General features: G+C 44.0%; 1 protein-coding gene across 2 annotated transcripts in view; it reads right to left on the bottom strand.

Moving 5' to 3' along the window:
- LRGUK (leucine rich repeats and guanylate kinase domain containing) overlaps positions 1-16,323 on the bottom strand; it is a 127,205-nt gene that overhangs the window by 69,787 nt on the left and 41,095 nt on the right. For both annotated transcript variants that reach the window (XM_077473021.1, XM_077473022.1), the window contains 2 exons: positions 8,924-9,067; positions 6,886-6,966 (listed from right to left, as the gene is read on the bottom strand). In XM_077473021.1, coding sequence (XP_077329147.1) covers positions 6,886-6,966; positions 8,924-9,067 — 225 coding nt within the window. The remainder of the gene's footprint in view (positions 1-6,885; positions 6,967-8,923; positions 9,068-16,323) is intronic.

The following is a 16,323-nucleotide window of genomic DNA, read 5'->3' as shown; positions in this document are numbered from 1 at the left end:
CCAATATAAAATGAACCCTTAACTCTTAGGCTGGGTTCACACTGCTGCGGGGGGAGATCCGGATGTGATTCGCACCGCAAATCACATCCGATCTCCGTAGCGATGCGAGTTCAGCCATACAGATAGTATGGCTGAATTCGCATCGCTCCCGCAGCAAACTCGCACGGGACCCTTTTTTTGGTCCGCAACAGAATCGGATCGCATGGGGGTTCACACCATGCGATCCGATTCCTGTGCGAGTCGGCAGATCGCACTGCGATATGCGGACGGATCTGGGGGTGTCATTAACATATCATTGACACTCCCAGCCGTCCGCATAGGGCAGTGTGAACTGCCGGTGGGAGTAATGCGATGCAGGAAAACGCCGCGGATTCGCGGCGTTCCCGCATCGCAGCGGTGTGAACCCGGCCTTAAAGCTGAACTCCGGACAATTTTTTTTTCTTCCCATGCAGTGAGTCTGTACCCACAATGCATGGGATACCTGCTTGTTTTTGTCTAGGCTGGGATTGGACAGCCAAGATATACTCCCTTAATACTCCAATCCTCCCAGAATAAGACCAGTCCTTTGTGCGATGGACAGTTCCTGACTTCATGAAGCCCATAGTCCAGCTCTGGATATAAGGGCGTCAAGTACAGTCCACCGCTGGATGTGGGAGAGCGCAGTTTTCTGGAGGATTAAAGGATAAGCTCTGTGTGCACCCCTAGACAAAAACAAGCAGCAGAAAAAAAATTGCCTGGAGTTGGGCTTTACCATTTATTCTGACCCTAAACACTTTTCACTTATCCTAATGCCACATACACACAATCGTAATTCTCATCGGAAAAAGCTCTGATGGTTTTCCCGACGGAATTACGATGGAATTCGGCTCAAGCTGTCTTCCATACACACGGTCACATCAAATTCCGATCATTTATAACGCGCTGACGTACAACACGTACGACGTGACTAGAAAAAGGAAGTTAAGTAGCCAATAGCTTCTGTCTCGTAGTTGAATCTGAGCATGCGTGATTTTTGGCGTGTCGGAATTGCATACACACGATCGGAATTACTCATAGAAAGTTTTTCCGTCAGGAAAATTGAGAACATGCTATCAATTTTTGGCTGGCGGAAGCTCGGACAGCTAAATTCCGATGGAGCATACACAAGGTCGCATTTTCCGATGAAAAGCTCTCATCTGTCTTTTTCTGGCCGGAATTCCAATCATGTGCACGCGGCATAACTCTAATGCCCTGTACGCACAATCGGAAATTCCGACAACAAAATCCATCAGATTTTTTATTGCAGCAGTGATTTTAATAATGCTTAAAGTGAAACAATAAAAATTAAATATTCATTAAATATCTTGCCTCGGGGGTGTCCTTAGTATGCCTATAAAGTAGCACATTTTTCCCGTGTTTATAAAAGTATCACAGCAAAATTACATTTCTAAAGGAAAAAGAGTAATTTAAAACTGCTCATGGCTGTATTGTCGGGTCCTGGCAATATAGCTAAAAAATCACCAGGCCCTTCAGGTCTGGTATGGATATTAATGGGAACCCAGCGCCAAAATTTTTTTACAAATGTACCCGATACCCATTCGCAAATATTTACACCTTATTTAAAGTATCTCACAAAAGTGAGTACACCCCTCATATCTTTCTAAATATTTTATTATATCTTTTCGCGTGACAACACTGAAGAAATTACACTTTGCTACAAATGTAAAGTAATGAGTGTACAGCTTGTATAACAGTGTAAATTAACTGCCCCCTCAAAATAACACAACACACAGCCATTCATTTCTAAACTGCTGTCAACAAAAGTGAGTACTAAGTGAAAATGTCCAAATTTGGCCCAATTAGCCATTTTCCTTCCCTGGTGTTATTTGACTCATTAGTGTTACAAGGTCTCAGGTGTGAATGAAGAGCGGGTGTGATAAATTTGGTGTTATCTCTCTCACTCTCATACTGGTCACTGGAAGTTCAATATGATACCTCATGGCAAAGAACTCTCTGAGGATATGAAAAAAAATAATTGTTGCTCTATAGAAATATGCATTAGGCTATAAGATGATTTCCAAGACCCTGAAACGGAGCTGCAGCATGGTGGCCAAGACCTTACAGTGGTTTAACAGGACAGGGTCCACTCAGAACAGGCCTCGCCATGGTCGACCAAGCGTGTCAAGGGTGTGGCGGCAACCAGGTGAGAAGTACAAAGAGAAGAGTGTGTTGCCTACAGTCAAGCATGGTGGTGGGAGTGTCATGGTCTGGGGTTGCATGAGTTCTGCCGACACTGGGGAGCTACAGTTCATTGAGGGAACCATGAATCCCAACATGTACTGTGACATACTGAAGCAGAGCATGATCAATCTCCCTTCGGAGAATGGGCCCTAGGGCAGAATTTCCAACATGATAATGACCCCAAACACACCTTCAAGTTGACCACTGCCTTGCTAAAGAAGCTGAGGTTAAAGGTGATGGACTGGCCAAGCATGTCTCCAGACCTAAACTCTATTGAGCATCTGTGGGGCATCCTCAAACGTAAGGTGGAAGAGCGAAAGGTTTCTAACATCCACCAGCTCTGTGATGTTGTCATGGAGTGGAAGAGGACTCCAGTGGCAACCTGTGAAGCTCTGTTGAACTCCATGCCCAAGTGGGTTAAGGCAGTGCTAGAAAATAATGGTGGCCACACAAAATATTGACACTTTGGGCCCAATTTGGACATTTTCACTTAGGGGTGTACTCACTTTTGTGAGATACGGTATGTCCCATCGCACAGTGGATTTTAAATTTTTTTTTTAGTTGGCGAAATTGGTCTTTAAATGAGAAGTATGACCAAAGCTTTTTTGACCATACTTCTCTTGCGGGTCATAGGACTGCCCTTACTTTTGCTCTCCTGTGACCCACAGTCAGCCTACAGTGGGCTATTGCCCACTATCAGATTATATGTCAGAGCTGCTCCAGAATCTGGAAGGATCCCAACAATATTGTTGGTATCTACCAGGATGCCTAAACGGCAGCCAAATCAGCCTTTCAGTGTGCAGATGAGATCCCGAGTCAGCTGCCCCCGCCCCCTATCCAGCCCAGCACTCCAGTGAGCCCTGTGAGGAGAAGAGCACAAAAAGGTGACTGAAGATCACCGTTCTCATCTCTGAGCAGACCGAGAACAGATCGATCAGCGTTTTAGAGTCGACCTAGGACAGCTGCAGCATCACACTAATGCTGGCAGATGGAGGCGAGTGTGTGTGTGTGTGTGTGTGTGTGTGTTTTTCAAATCCCACACTTCTCCTTGGTTCACACTGTCACAGGTGGCTGTGGGTGTGGAAATCACACTTGTTCTCGCACCCACAACAAACGGCAGTCAAAACGTGCAGGGCTTCCATTTATTGTTAATGACGTCCCCACACATCAAAAAAAGGGAACCGTGTTAGTGGGAACTGGGGGGGAACATCAGATGGTGCAAAAGGTCTCTCTGTATATGCACATGTGTATGGATAAATGCAGCTCCAAAGAAGACCCACTGCAGTGAGGCAGAATATATGTGCACATGTGACAGGACTGGGCTAAAAAAATAAATGTACATGTTTTTGCAGAAAAAAAGGGTTATTTACTTATTTTTCCTTTCAGGAGCCTGCAAAGCATTGCATAGGTGATCAGCGGATCATGGATGTAATGCCAAGTTCCTTCAGACTCTTCCTCTGGCTCTCTGCTCTGGAGAGCAAGCAGAGGATTCAATGGACTACGAGTGGGGTAATCGGTACACTTGTAGTCCATTGAAATATCTGTTCACGTGGCACAGATATTGTGCCACGTGCACAGATGATTGAATCATTGAATCATCTGTCAAGCTCCTGCAGACTCTTCCTCTGGCTCAAGTGTAGCAATTACCACACTCATAGTCCACTGAGAGCTTGTAGTTCAGTCACTTTGTTCAGTAAAACTGCAAATTAATGGAGGAGGCTGTGCACAGCTGCAAGGGAGAAGAATCCTAAATGTGGATGTAACATGGTGCAAAAGGCGACCTTAGCCATTCAACTAAACCCCCAGCCTTGACCCCAATACCATCCTTACCTATAAAAGCATCCCTAACACTTGTTTAAACTAGTGGATGTAAACCCTCTCCTATACCCAGTGAAGTGAACAGCCTCAGATGATACACAGAGATGAAACAAATACTCCTACATAAGTTTTACATGTATATCTGCTTTCCATATTCTTTAGAAAGTGCACATTGTGTTAGATATGTTTCTTCCTGTTTCAGCAGTAGGAGGGGAGTCTGGGCAAACCCTGTGTGAGAGCTCCTTGGAGGAAAGGCACACACCACCCTCCACATAGGCAGAGGAACAAAAACTTGCAGAGCTGTGCTGTGAATAGACCAGCTCTCTGCTTATTTATTTATAGCACCTTCGCTGACACAAATGTTCAGCTGCTTTTATCTCTTGTGTTGGAGAACTTGTCAGAAGTTATCATGATGATAACAGAGGAATAGATCAGCAGAAAGACACAGGACTTAGGGCTTTGGAGAGAGCTAAGTAAACACTATAGATATACTGTATATGCCTAGGTCAGATTTCATTAATTGGGATACATCCACTTTAACTAACCCAGTAAAATACTCACCTTGTTTGCATTGAGAGCTACAGTGCCATACCCTAATAGTACCTACACCAAAAACTAAGAGACCCAAGATAACAATATTATTGCAACCGGAAAGCATGGTACTCGGTATCATGCGATCTAGTATAGGCAAACATATCGCATTTGCGACCTACATTTGGGGAGTGGTTAACATGGACACCCATTGCAGATCAAAACTGCAGTGAGTTTTAAACACAGTGTGGCTAATGTGCATTGAACGTGGGTTTCCCACACCGCGTTCTGGTGTGAACGGGGCACTAAACCCAGAGTTTCTGAGACCAGTCCCCAGGGACCACAAACAGGTCCTGTTTTTCTCTCTATAAAGACATAGGTGAAATGGATTATAGTGCTAAACTCTGATTAACTGATACAGCTGTAAAATGCCTGGAGGTCTGGAGAGGATGATAATGTGGTCCCAAAAAAAAAGTTTGGGAAACACTGAACACAATAACACCACTAACTTTAAGGACCCTGGTATGCCTTCTTATTACAGCATGGGGTCTATACGATTGGAACAGGAAGTCCATACCTCCCAACTTTTTCAGATGGGAATGAGGGACACCTATCGGCAAAAGTATGCAGGCATAGGACACACCCCTTGCCACGCCCCCTTAAAGGAGAATTGTAAAAGATTGGTTAAACCCACAAGTGCTTTTTTTACCACTACTATTCCTTTATATTGGCTTTTGGAATTTGCAAATGCAGCAATTTAGAAAGGTTTAGCACTGGAACACACTTTTTGATAGATACAAAGTGCATTTTATATACAGCTATATAGATCAGACCAAAATGAGGAACAAATGAGTGGGAATGAGGGACAGAGGGAGCTATGGGAAGTCCAGCTGAGTCAGTCTCTGCAGTAGGGACAATAAGTCAGGAAGACAAAGGAGAACTGCCTAGCATGGTACTGCTTTTCGACCTCCATGCAGTCGTATTCCCAGAGATTTTAAAGTTAGAGAGAATGGCTACTGCTGCATACAAGCAGAACTGCATTCTATGTAGCTCACTTAAAAACAAAAATCTTAGAAACTGTCAGACTGGACAACTGATATTTATCTATTGCTTAAGTCTATTGCTTCAGCCAGGTTAAGACTCTGTTCACACTAATGCAAATTTCAGATGCAACTTCAAATTGCACAGAATCACATCACAATGGAAACCACATTATTTTTGATGGTGCCCATTCCTATCCATGCAACAAGACTGCAATGCAGTTTTCAAAAGGTCCCTGCACTACTTTGGTGTGGCTACAACAGGATTTTGGCCCCATAGACTTCAATAGGGTAACACCAAAAACACATTTACATGAGTTTTTGACACTACTGTTTTGATGCATCCCCGTCATCCCAGCTGTCAGCCAGCAGGGATGAGCCATCACAGATGACATCATCATTATAAATATTATCATGCTCATAACCAATGACATCATCATTGGTGACATAATTAAATACATCATCACTGGTGACATCAACACTGATGACATCATTATCACCACCAATGACACCATCATCATTGATTACATCATTAATGACATCAACATAATTACACAATCATCAATTACATCATCAATGCCATTATCACCAATGCCATCATCACCACAATGACATCGCCATAGATGGCAACACTATCAACGATGACATCGCCATGATCGATGGCATCACCATTATATACATCATTATTGATGACATTGTCGATGATGACATTGTCGATGACATCATCATCATGTCAGGATGATAACCAAGCGCACACCTATTTTAAAGAATACCTGTGATAGGTGTAGTAGTGGTCTTACAATTTGTAATTTTCTCCCCTTTATTAAGTTTATACATATTTTGTAAATAATCCTCACTATTCTATTCATTTGCAGACTTTCCTATACATCTCTGCCCTTAAACAGGAACCCTAAAATCATAAATGTGCACTCACCCTTGTTGGGAAAGTACTATATATATATTGGAAAAATATGGGGGCTGCCATTTCTGACTTTTCCATTTGAAAACGCTAGTTGCCTGGCTGCCATGCTGATCAAAATAATTCAATACTTTGAGCGGTTAACCCACAACAGGTATACAGATAAGAAGTTTACATTTTACTCTAATCTGTATGCTTGTTTTAGAACAAAGACTATGATCAAGCCAGTGGTTCAGTCTAACAGCCAGAAAATAAGCATTTTCTGGCCAGGAAAGGTATATTCTTTTAACACAGGTTTCCTGTAAAATAAGATTCCATTCATGGAAAATCTGTGACATTTGTAGCCATGACACTCACCTGTACTGGATTTTGTAGGAGATTCAGAACATGGAGGAAAGGCAGTTCTTCAATGAAAGCTATTTCACTGATATGACAAATCTGAAAGAACAGGTGGCATATTTCATGCATATAGGCATCAATAATATATCTGCCCTTGCTTTTCTAAACATCATTTTAGGCAAGATTTATTTGTAAGAATACAATACACATTAGAAAGGTCCTGCACACTGTTTTTTTAATTAAAAGAAAAATATCATAAAGGACACAGAGCCTGCAATTCCTGCCCATACCTCACAAAAGAACCTAGGCATCTGCCTTGGCTATATACAGGCATATTCTTATTTCCCTGATCGTATGCATACGTGTGACATATCTGTTCAGGTACTTTGGAAGACATATAAAACATTTACAGAACAGATAAATACTATGGTGTTGTCTATAACAGTTGGTTCCATCACTCATTCTTCATTCTCCGTTTGGAACAGACCAGCAAATGTTTCTATGGACCAATCAATATTCATATTCACCAATATTCAGCGTCATCCCATTACGTTCCTGTGTTTATTAAATACTGCTGCTTCAAAACACAAAAGAGTTAGACCCCTTTCACACCAGGGTGTTTTGCAGGCGCTATAGTGTTAGAAATAGCGCCTGCAATCCGCCCTAAAGAAGCTGCACCAAGGGCTTTTACACTACAGCGGTGCGCTGGTAGAACGTCAGAAAAAGTCCTGCCAGCAGCTTCTTTGGAGCGGTGTGTTTACTGCTCCTCCACCGCTGCTCCCCATTGAAATCAATGGGGCAGCGCTGTAATACCGCCGGAAAAAACACCGCTATTGTGGCGTATTGCCGGCAGTTTTAACCCTTTCGCGGCCGCTAGCGAGGAATAAAAGCACCCCGCTAGCGACCGAAATGCGACGCAAATCCAGCGGTAAACCGACGCTAAAAATAGCGGCATTTTACCGCCGACGCAATGGGTGGTGTGGTGTGAAAGGGGTCTTATGGCTCTATCACACGGGGCGTGATGATCCGCCCCATGGACATCCGCTTGCTCAGTGGGGGATGGCTCCGTCGATCCCCGCTGAACAGGAAGGTGACAGGTCCGCCCCTGCACACTGTGTGAGGACGGACCTGTCAGAGCGTCGCTCTGCCCAGATGGATGGAAAAGTAGGCTTTTCCTCCGTCACACTTTATCGGATTGGAGCGTGTCGGATGTAAGCGGACATGTCACCGCTGACATCCGACGCTCCATAGAGGTCTATGGAGCATCCGTTCAGGTCCGCCTAAAAAACTGACAGGAGGACCTGAACGGATTGGTCATGTGAAAGAGGCCTTATGGGGTTGAAGAAAAAAACTTTTGGCTGTTTGGGGAATTTTATTAATAAATATTTTATAATATTAATTTTATAATAAAATTGTATAATATATTAATACCAATTTAAAGGGTAAGTCCACTTTTGTGGAAAAAAAAAATATTGCAAATAAAAAATAAATAAATAACATAGCCTATACAATTGAGACACTAGCCAATAAATATTTTAATATAACCTTTATTAAAAATTCTCTTTTCAATCTGCAGTGCTGTAATTTTCTGTAAAAGCAATGCAATATGGTAACCTGCAGGTGTTCTGTACACATATGGTATGCGGAACACCCCCCCAGAAATGTAAATTTCCGCTTGTGTGATTGGCTCACTGATTTTCCCAGAAGCCTGCGCTAAGATACAAATTCGATTTTTGGCAAACCCTGCAACAAACATTTTAGTGTTGGCGAGACACTCCCAAAGGGTTAATCATGTCTAAAGGGATTCGGACCCTGGCGCTTTCCTCTAGACTGCAAGTGCAGCTGCTGACCGCTAATGAAAAAGTTGCTCCTATTCAAATTCAGTGTGCACATTGACACCGACAAATAAACAGCCATTTCTTCAGAATAACAAAAGGTAGTAATCTGCAACAAAGTTTGTTAAAGCCCTTTACATGCATACATACATGGGAATGTTTTTTGTTTTTTTTTCTCTTTAGATTATAATGGCACCATAAGAACAAGATGTGTAACTTACTCCATTGTCTTGCAGGTTGAGTGTATGTAAAAGTTCCAGTCCCTCTAGACCTTCAAGACTGGACAGCTGGTTAGACGAGAGGTCCAAAGATTGTAATCTTTTCAGATTTTCCAACCCGCTGATCTTTCTAATCTCATTGGAGGCCTGCAAAATAAGAGGTGCACAGCATTAAAAAACATAGGTTTGTCTGGCGTGAAATCATCAAGAATATTTAATAAGGTGCCGCTCTAGATGCGATAATCCCAATTAATCAGATTTAAATTGACTGTATAGATAATAGCGAAAGATAATTTTTCCATACAAAACCTGGCTTTATGCAAGAGTGACCAAAAGAAGTTACTATATATAAAAAAAAGCACACATACAACATATGCAATGCCATATTAAAGGCTGCTAATAGTTCTGCACAGTATGAGACTCAGCAAACATATAAAAGATGGTTCTCTGGTCTGATGAAACCAAGACTGAACATTCTGACATTAACGCAAAACATTATGTGAGGCAGAAAGCCCATAAGATTACCTTTAGCCAATGCATAGGAAGTGAGATTTTCTATGTAAATGGTTAGGGGAGGAAAGTGACAGTAATAAGGGCTTGCTTAAATAATGTGCAGTGACCTGCATTATTCCGCACTGAATGGCGCTGCATGTCACCACGCAGCAGCACAATGCACCACACTGCTGTGTAGTGACATGAATGAAGTGTCATGATGTAACACTTCAAATAAAGTTTAAAAAAAAAAAAAAAAAAAAAAAAAAAAACACAAGCAGCGTGCTGCACTGAAATGTGTATCACAATGCTCCCTGCTGTAGCGGGCACTGTACTAGCCTGCATGGTAAAGTGCTATGTGTAAATGAACAAAAAGAATAAGTGTCTTTCCATATGTGGTTTAACCACTTGACCTCCGGAAGATTTACCCCCCTTCCTGACCAGGCCATTTTTTTGCGATACAGCACTGCATTACTTTAACTGACAATTGTTTGCGGTACAGTGTCGCAGGACCACGCAATGTATGTCCCTTTTTCCCACAAATAGAGCTTTCTTTTGGTGTTATTTTATCACCTCTGCAGTTTTTATATTTTGCGCTATAAACAAAAAACCTATTTTGAAAAATAAAACAATATTTATTTTCTGCTATAAAATACATCCAATAAAAAAAAAAAAATCTTCATCATCAATTTAGGCCAATATGTATTCTGCTACATATTTTTGGTAATAAAAATCCCAATAAGCATATATTTATTGGTTTGCACAAAAGCTATAGTGTCTACAAACTATTTTTACATTTTTTTTTTTTTTTCACCATTAATAGCGGTGATCAGGGATTTTTTTATTTTTGAAAATTAGTTTATTGAAGTTTTCTTCACATATACAATAGAAACAAACCAAATAAACAAAACAAACAATTAGAATATAAAAAGGCACGTGCTACTCAACAGCTTTCCTGGCATAGAAAACCCATGTTCTTTCTGTAACAGTAGGAATCAGGTTTCCTATCACACCCAAAATACAGATCTCCATAGAGAGGGGTATTTTATTCAAGGATACCGTATTGATAACAGACAACACCTCTGACCAAAACCTAGTGATAACCGGGCAGGACCAGAAAATGTGGGGAAAAAAAAAAATCACCCAGGGAGTGGTCACCTCTCCAACACTGAAGGATGAGAATGCCTCATAGCATGCAATCTGGAAGGTGTAAAATAAGCCCTATGGATAATTTGAAATTGTATCAATTTGTCACCCAAAGAGACTAAAGTACATAATGGGAAATCCTAGATGTCATCCCAGTCATCATAATCTAGGTGTGGGATGTCCTGCTGCCACTTAGCTATAAGACTAGATAGGGTGGGAAGAGATGTGGTAATCAGCTGGGCAATGGGCATAAAAGGTGTGAGGTAGGCTTTTCCGTACAGTCTATGCCAGTGATGGTGAACCTTGGCACCCCAGATGTTTTGGAACTACATTTCCCATGATGCTGACACACTCTGCTGTGTAGTTGAGCATCATGGGAAATGTAGTTCCAAAACATCTGGGGTGCCAAGGTTCACCATCACTGGTCTATGCAAAGCACTCATTCAAGGGCAGATTGAGCCACTGTTAGACCTCTTTCACACTGGGGCACTTTTCAGGGGTTTTAGCGCTAAAAATAGCACCTGTAAAGCGACTGAAAGGTGCCTCTCAAGCCTCCCCAGTGTGAAAGCCTGAGTGCACCACTTGCAGGTTGGGAAAAATAGGATTTTTGTACTCACCGTAAAATACTTTTCTCTGAAGTTCACTGACTGACACATCTCTATTAATCTTGACCGTAGGGTTATTACGCCACCTTCAGGAGAGGACTAGGCAGAACATGTAATACATGAGAAAAAACAGAACTTTACAGTTCCGCCCAAGGGGCGGTCCCTCTGGTTATAACCCCTCAGCCTGCTCCCTGCAGCTCATTACGTCAACAAGCAGTATAACATAAACCAATAGGAGGGGAGGGTGCTGTGTCAGTCAGTGAACTTCAGAGAAAAGGATGTTACAGTGAGTACAACAATCCTATTTTCTCTTTCGTTCACTGACTGACACAGCTCAATTAATCCTGACCGTAGGGACGTCCCCAAGCAGTGTCATAACGAGGGGTGGGAACAGCAAAAAAAAAAAAAAAAACTTCACCCACAACCAACGGTGTTCCCTAACAGGGGAGTCACCATCTTAACTAGCTGCATCAGAACTTGCGGTCAACAAATGCAACAGTGCATTAATACTCAAAGTAACTCTATATATATATATATATATATATATATTATATATCCGAAAAGGGAGCCGTGGCAGACAAAATATACCCTTAGTGCCTGGACCACATCCAGGGAATGAAGGGACACCTCTTTAGGATGTGTCGGTTTAGGACACAGAGATGGTAATATGATATCCTCATTGATGTGAAACGCCCAAACCACCCTCGGCAGAAAAGAAGATTGCGGACGCAACACCGCCTTGTCCTTGTGGATAACCAGATAGGGCGACTTGCAAGACAAGGCCACAGTTCCGAAACCCACCTGGATGATGTAATGGCCACTAGGAAGACCACTTTCTGAGAAAGAGCCAGCAAGGGAATTTCCCTGATGTTCTCAAACGGCGGTTTCTGAAGCGCCAATATCACCAGGTTCAGATCCCACGGTGGCATGGGTGGACGCACTGGAGGAACTACATGCCGGACCCCTTGTATGAAAGTGCGCACTAGAGATTGAGACGCCAGGGAAAAAAACAGCCAAGGCTGATATTTGTCCCTTAATGATGCTTAAGGACAATTTTTGGTCTACTCCTCGCTGTAGGAACAGCAGGATTCTGGAAACAGAATAGGTGCACGGACGCCACCCTATCTCTTCACACATGGAGATGTAGGCCTTCCAGGTACGATGGTATATCTTCTGAGAGGAAGATTTCCGTGCCCTCAACATAGTTGAAATCACCGTGTCCGACAGGCCCTGGTTCCTTAACACCTGGTTCTCAATAGCCATGCCATTAAACCAGCGATGGAAAAGCGGGATGGAGAATCGGTCCTTGGAGACAGAAGGTCTTCTCGCATCGGTAGTCGCCAAAGAGCGTCCGCAACCAGGCGTACTAGGCCAGTGTACCAGGGACGCTGAGGCCAATCTGGGGCAATCAGTATCACTGGAATCCCCTTGGCCTCTACTCTGCGGAGCAGATGTAGTAGCAGTTTTAGCGGAGGAAAGGTGTAGATTAGTCGGTACTGGCACCACGGAGCCACCAGTGCGTCTGACGCATCTGCCCAAGGATCTCTTGTCCTGGATACGAATCTCGGCACCTGATTGAGGTGGGAGGCCAGGAGATGCATGTCTGCTGTGCCCCACCGCAGGCACAGTAGCCTGAACACCTCTGGATGCAACACCTATTCTCCTGGGTCCAGCATCTGGCGACTTAGGTAGTCCACCTACCAGTTTTCTACTCCTGGGATGTAAATGGCCAACAAGGCTGGTACATGTTGCTCTGCCCACTGAAGGATGCGAGTGACCTCCTGTGCTGCAGCCAAGTTTCTTGTTCCTCCTTGATGGTTGACATATGCCACCACCGTGGCTTGTCTGACTGGATCCTGATCGGACGTCCTCGTAGTCTCATTGACCATGTAAAGAGGCCTAGCCTGATCACTCAGAGCTCAAGCACATTGATCGGCAACTTGGATTCCTCCCCCGACCAGAGGCTCTGGGTCGACTGTACTCCCAGTACTTCACCCCAGCCAGTCAGGCTGGCGTCCATCGTGATCACTGTCCAATGTAGAGGTAGGAATGACTCCCCGGACCGAAATGCCAGGGACCTCAGCCACCAGAGCAGGGAGTCCCTGACTGACTCCTTCACTAGGCAGAAAAAAAAAAAACTGACCTGCAGGAAGCAGGCTGAGGGGTTATTACCAGAGGGATTGCCCCCTGGGCGGAACTGTAAAGTTCTGTTTTTTCACATGTATTACTGTACGTGTTCTGCCTAGTCCTCTCTTGAAGGTGGCGGAATAACCCTACGGTCAAGATTAATGGAGCTGTGTCAGTCAGTGAACGAAAGAGAAAAAAGTTCTGCATGCAGCATCTTTGGGGCAGCGCGGGACTGGTGTATACACAAAAAAATGGGTCATCAATGGATTTAGCCAAATCAGAGCATTAGGCAAGTGGGTACCCTCCGGCAGGTGTTCTTACCCGAGTCCCACTGTCCAGGCTCTAATGGTAGTAAGCAATGATGGAGTAAGTGGGTAAGGGGCCTTCGGGCCTCTGAACAAGAGGAGCTGCAGTGCTTCAAGGGAAGAAACCACTGCCGCCTCCAAGATGGCAGAAGTATTGGAATGGTCGGGGGAAAACCACCAAGCTGCTGTCGGCAGCTGTGTAGCCAGAAAATTCTAATAGTAATCAGGGGAAGCCAGGCCCCTTTGACTAGTAGGGCGCATCAAGATGGTGAATTTGTATCTTGGGGAACTAGCCCCCCAGAGGAAAGAGGAAAAAACTTGATTGAGCTGATTAAAAAATGACTTTTGGATCCAAGAGGGGGAAATCACAGAATAAGTAAGTGAATTTAGGTAGGATTTTAATTTTAGATTGATTCTGCTCAAAAGTGACAACAGAAGTGTCTCCCATGCCTTTAGCCTCAGCTTGGTCTCCTGCATTACTGGGGTAAGATTGAGAGACAAGTAGTCTGAGGCCCTGCTGGAAACTTGGACCCCCCCAAGTATTTAAATTGTTCTACCCATTGGAGTGGCAGGTCTGGTGGGGCTGTGTCTCGAGCTCCAGGGTCTATAGGGAATAGTAGGGACTAGTAGCCCGGTTGATTTTGAAACCCGTGACCATGGAATATGAATTCAAGAGTTGCACTGCACCCTGGAGGGAAGGACCTACATCATGAAGGATCTGCAGATAGGACAACCTTCTCCTCCAGCTAGCCAACATGAAGTCCTTTAATTGCTGAAGAGGTGTGAAGAGCCTCTGCCACCAGTTCAATTGCAGTGGAAAAAAGGGCAGCCCTGGCAGGTTCCCCGTATAGCCAAAAGAGGACTGACAAACCCTGACCCAACCTAACTGAGGCTGTGGGAGAGCTTTAAAAGCCATTTAATAAAGAGTAATGGGAATCCCATGCATCTAAGTACCTCCCACAGAAACGCCACTCAATGGTATCAAAGGCCTTTTCAATGTATAGGGAGGCCATTACCCTAGATCCTGCATTTAAATGTTGGGCGTGGATATTGGTAAACAACCGATGAAGGTTAATGTCAGTAGGTTTGTGGGCCTAAAAAACAGTTTGGTCTGGGTCTATAATTGTTGGGAGCATCGCCTGCAACCTTAAAGTTAAGAGTGTAGTCAGATTTTTGAAGTCACTGAAGTCATTGTTGAGCAAGGCAATTGGTCTGCAGGAGACACATGCACTGGGGTCTTTAGGTGGTTTATGAATTAGGATTATATGGGCATGGCACATACAGGGAGGGAGGGCACCCTTAGCTAAGCAATGAGTAATTAGATCAGCTAGGATAAGAGCCAGAAAAACGCAATGCGTCTGATAGAAGTCAACTGGGAGTCCATCTGGTCCCGATGCCTTTCCCACAGGGAAATACCGGACAGCAACGGCTATCTCGCCTGGGGTGATAGGACACACCAGCACATGGCATTCATCATCTGAGAGCCACCCAATCAAAAGAGGAGCTAGCGAGCGAGGGATGAAGTCCTGTGGGAGAGTGGAGGTATACAAGGTGCTATAGTATTGACCCGAAGGCCTCAAGAATATCCTCCCGGGTAGGAACTTTGGTCCCCCCAGCAAGCTGTATCTCTGATATGGAAGTGAGGGGTTCATCGTGCTGGGCTAATAGTGCTAGTAAACAACCATTCTTATCACCTTGTTCAAAGAAGGATTGCCTAGTTCTGTACCATTCTGGATGGGTGAGCCCCGCTAAGTGCATGTTCAACTCTCTGAGCAGCCTGCAAATGTATAAAATTGTCATCATCTGGGTTAGCATTTTAGACCTCCGTCTTATCAACCACCAATTGTAGTAGAGACTGAGTGGTCGCCTTTAGATCTTTATGGATAGCAGAAATAGAGGATATGTACTGTCCTCTAGTGAAAGCCTTGAAGGCATCCCATGTGGTTTCTGGAGAGGAGGCCCCTCCATTGATATCCCAGTATCCAGATAGTTTGGGGGGCATAGAGTCCAATAAAACTCAGTGCAGGACCAGGCTCCACAGGGACGCATTATCAGAGGCTGAGATGCGAAGCAGCAGCTCCAGGGGCGCATGGTCCGAAAGACCAGTGGGTAGGTATGTGGCCTCCTGAACATCCATTAACAGGGAAGGATTAGTAAATGTAAAGTCTACACGCAAAGATGTTTTGTGGGTGGAGAAGCAAGAATAGGAGTGGGTTGTTGGGCGTTTCCATCTCCAGCAACTCAGTAAGGCCTGAGGTCTGGGTCCATGTTCTAAGATCCTCAGAGGTATGTTTTGGTACTGCTGGTCTATCCAGATCAGGTGATAGCATGGCATTAAAGTAGCCCATGATAAGCAATTTAGCAGGGCAGTAGGGAGAAATCCTCTCCAGAACAAGACCAAGAACCTCCGGGGAGGGATAGATACTGTAACTATGAAATATCGTAGGCCCCAGAGCGTGAGCACCGCAATGAAAAATTTGCCCTGGGGATCTGAATGGATCACCTTGACAACACATGGAAGAGACTTATTGATGAGAACTGAGACCCCCCCAGGCAGAGGTGGAGTATGATGCATGGTACACCCTTTGAACCCAGGGTTGTTTAAGTGATTGCAGCTTGCTGCCTAGGAGATGTGTTTCCTGCAACAATATATAGGACAAAAAGAAAAAGGGGATCTCAGAAACCCCTTCTACCTGTGCACCCTGGAATGTAAACAAAATGATATACA

This window comes from Lithobates pipiens, unplaced genomic scaffold, assembly GCF_037356315.1.
Source record: "Lithobates pipiens isolate NorthernLeopardFrog02 unplaced genomic scaffold, aLitPip1_a1.2 Scaffold_8, whole genome shotgun sequence".
In the NCBI taxonomy this organism is placed as follows: domain Eukaryota; kingdom Metazoa; phylum Chordata; class Amphibia; order Anura; family Ranidae; genus Lithobates; species Lithobates pipiens.
This window is presented reverse-complemented; position numbering and strand designations above follow the sequence as displayed.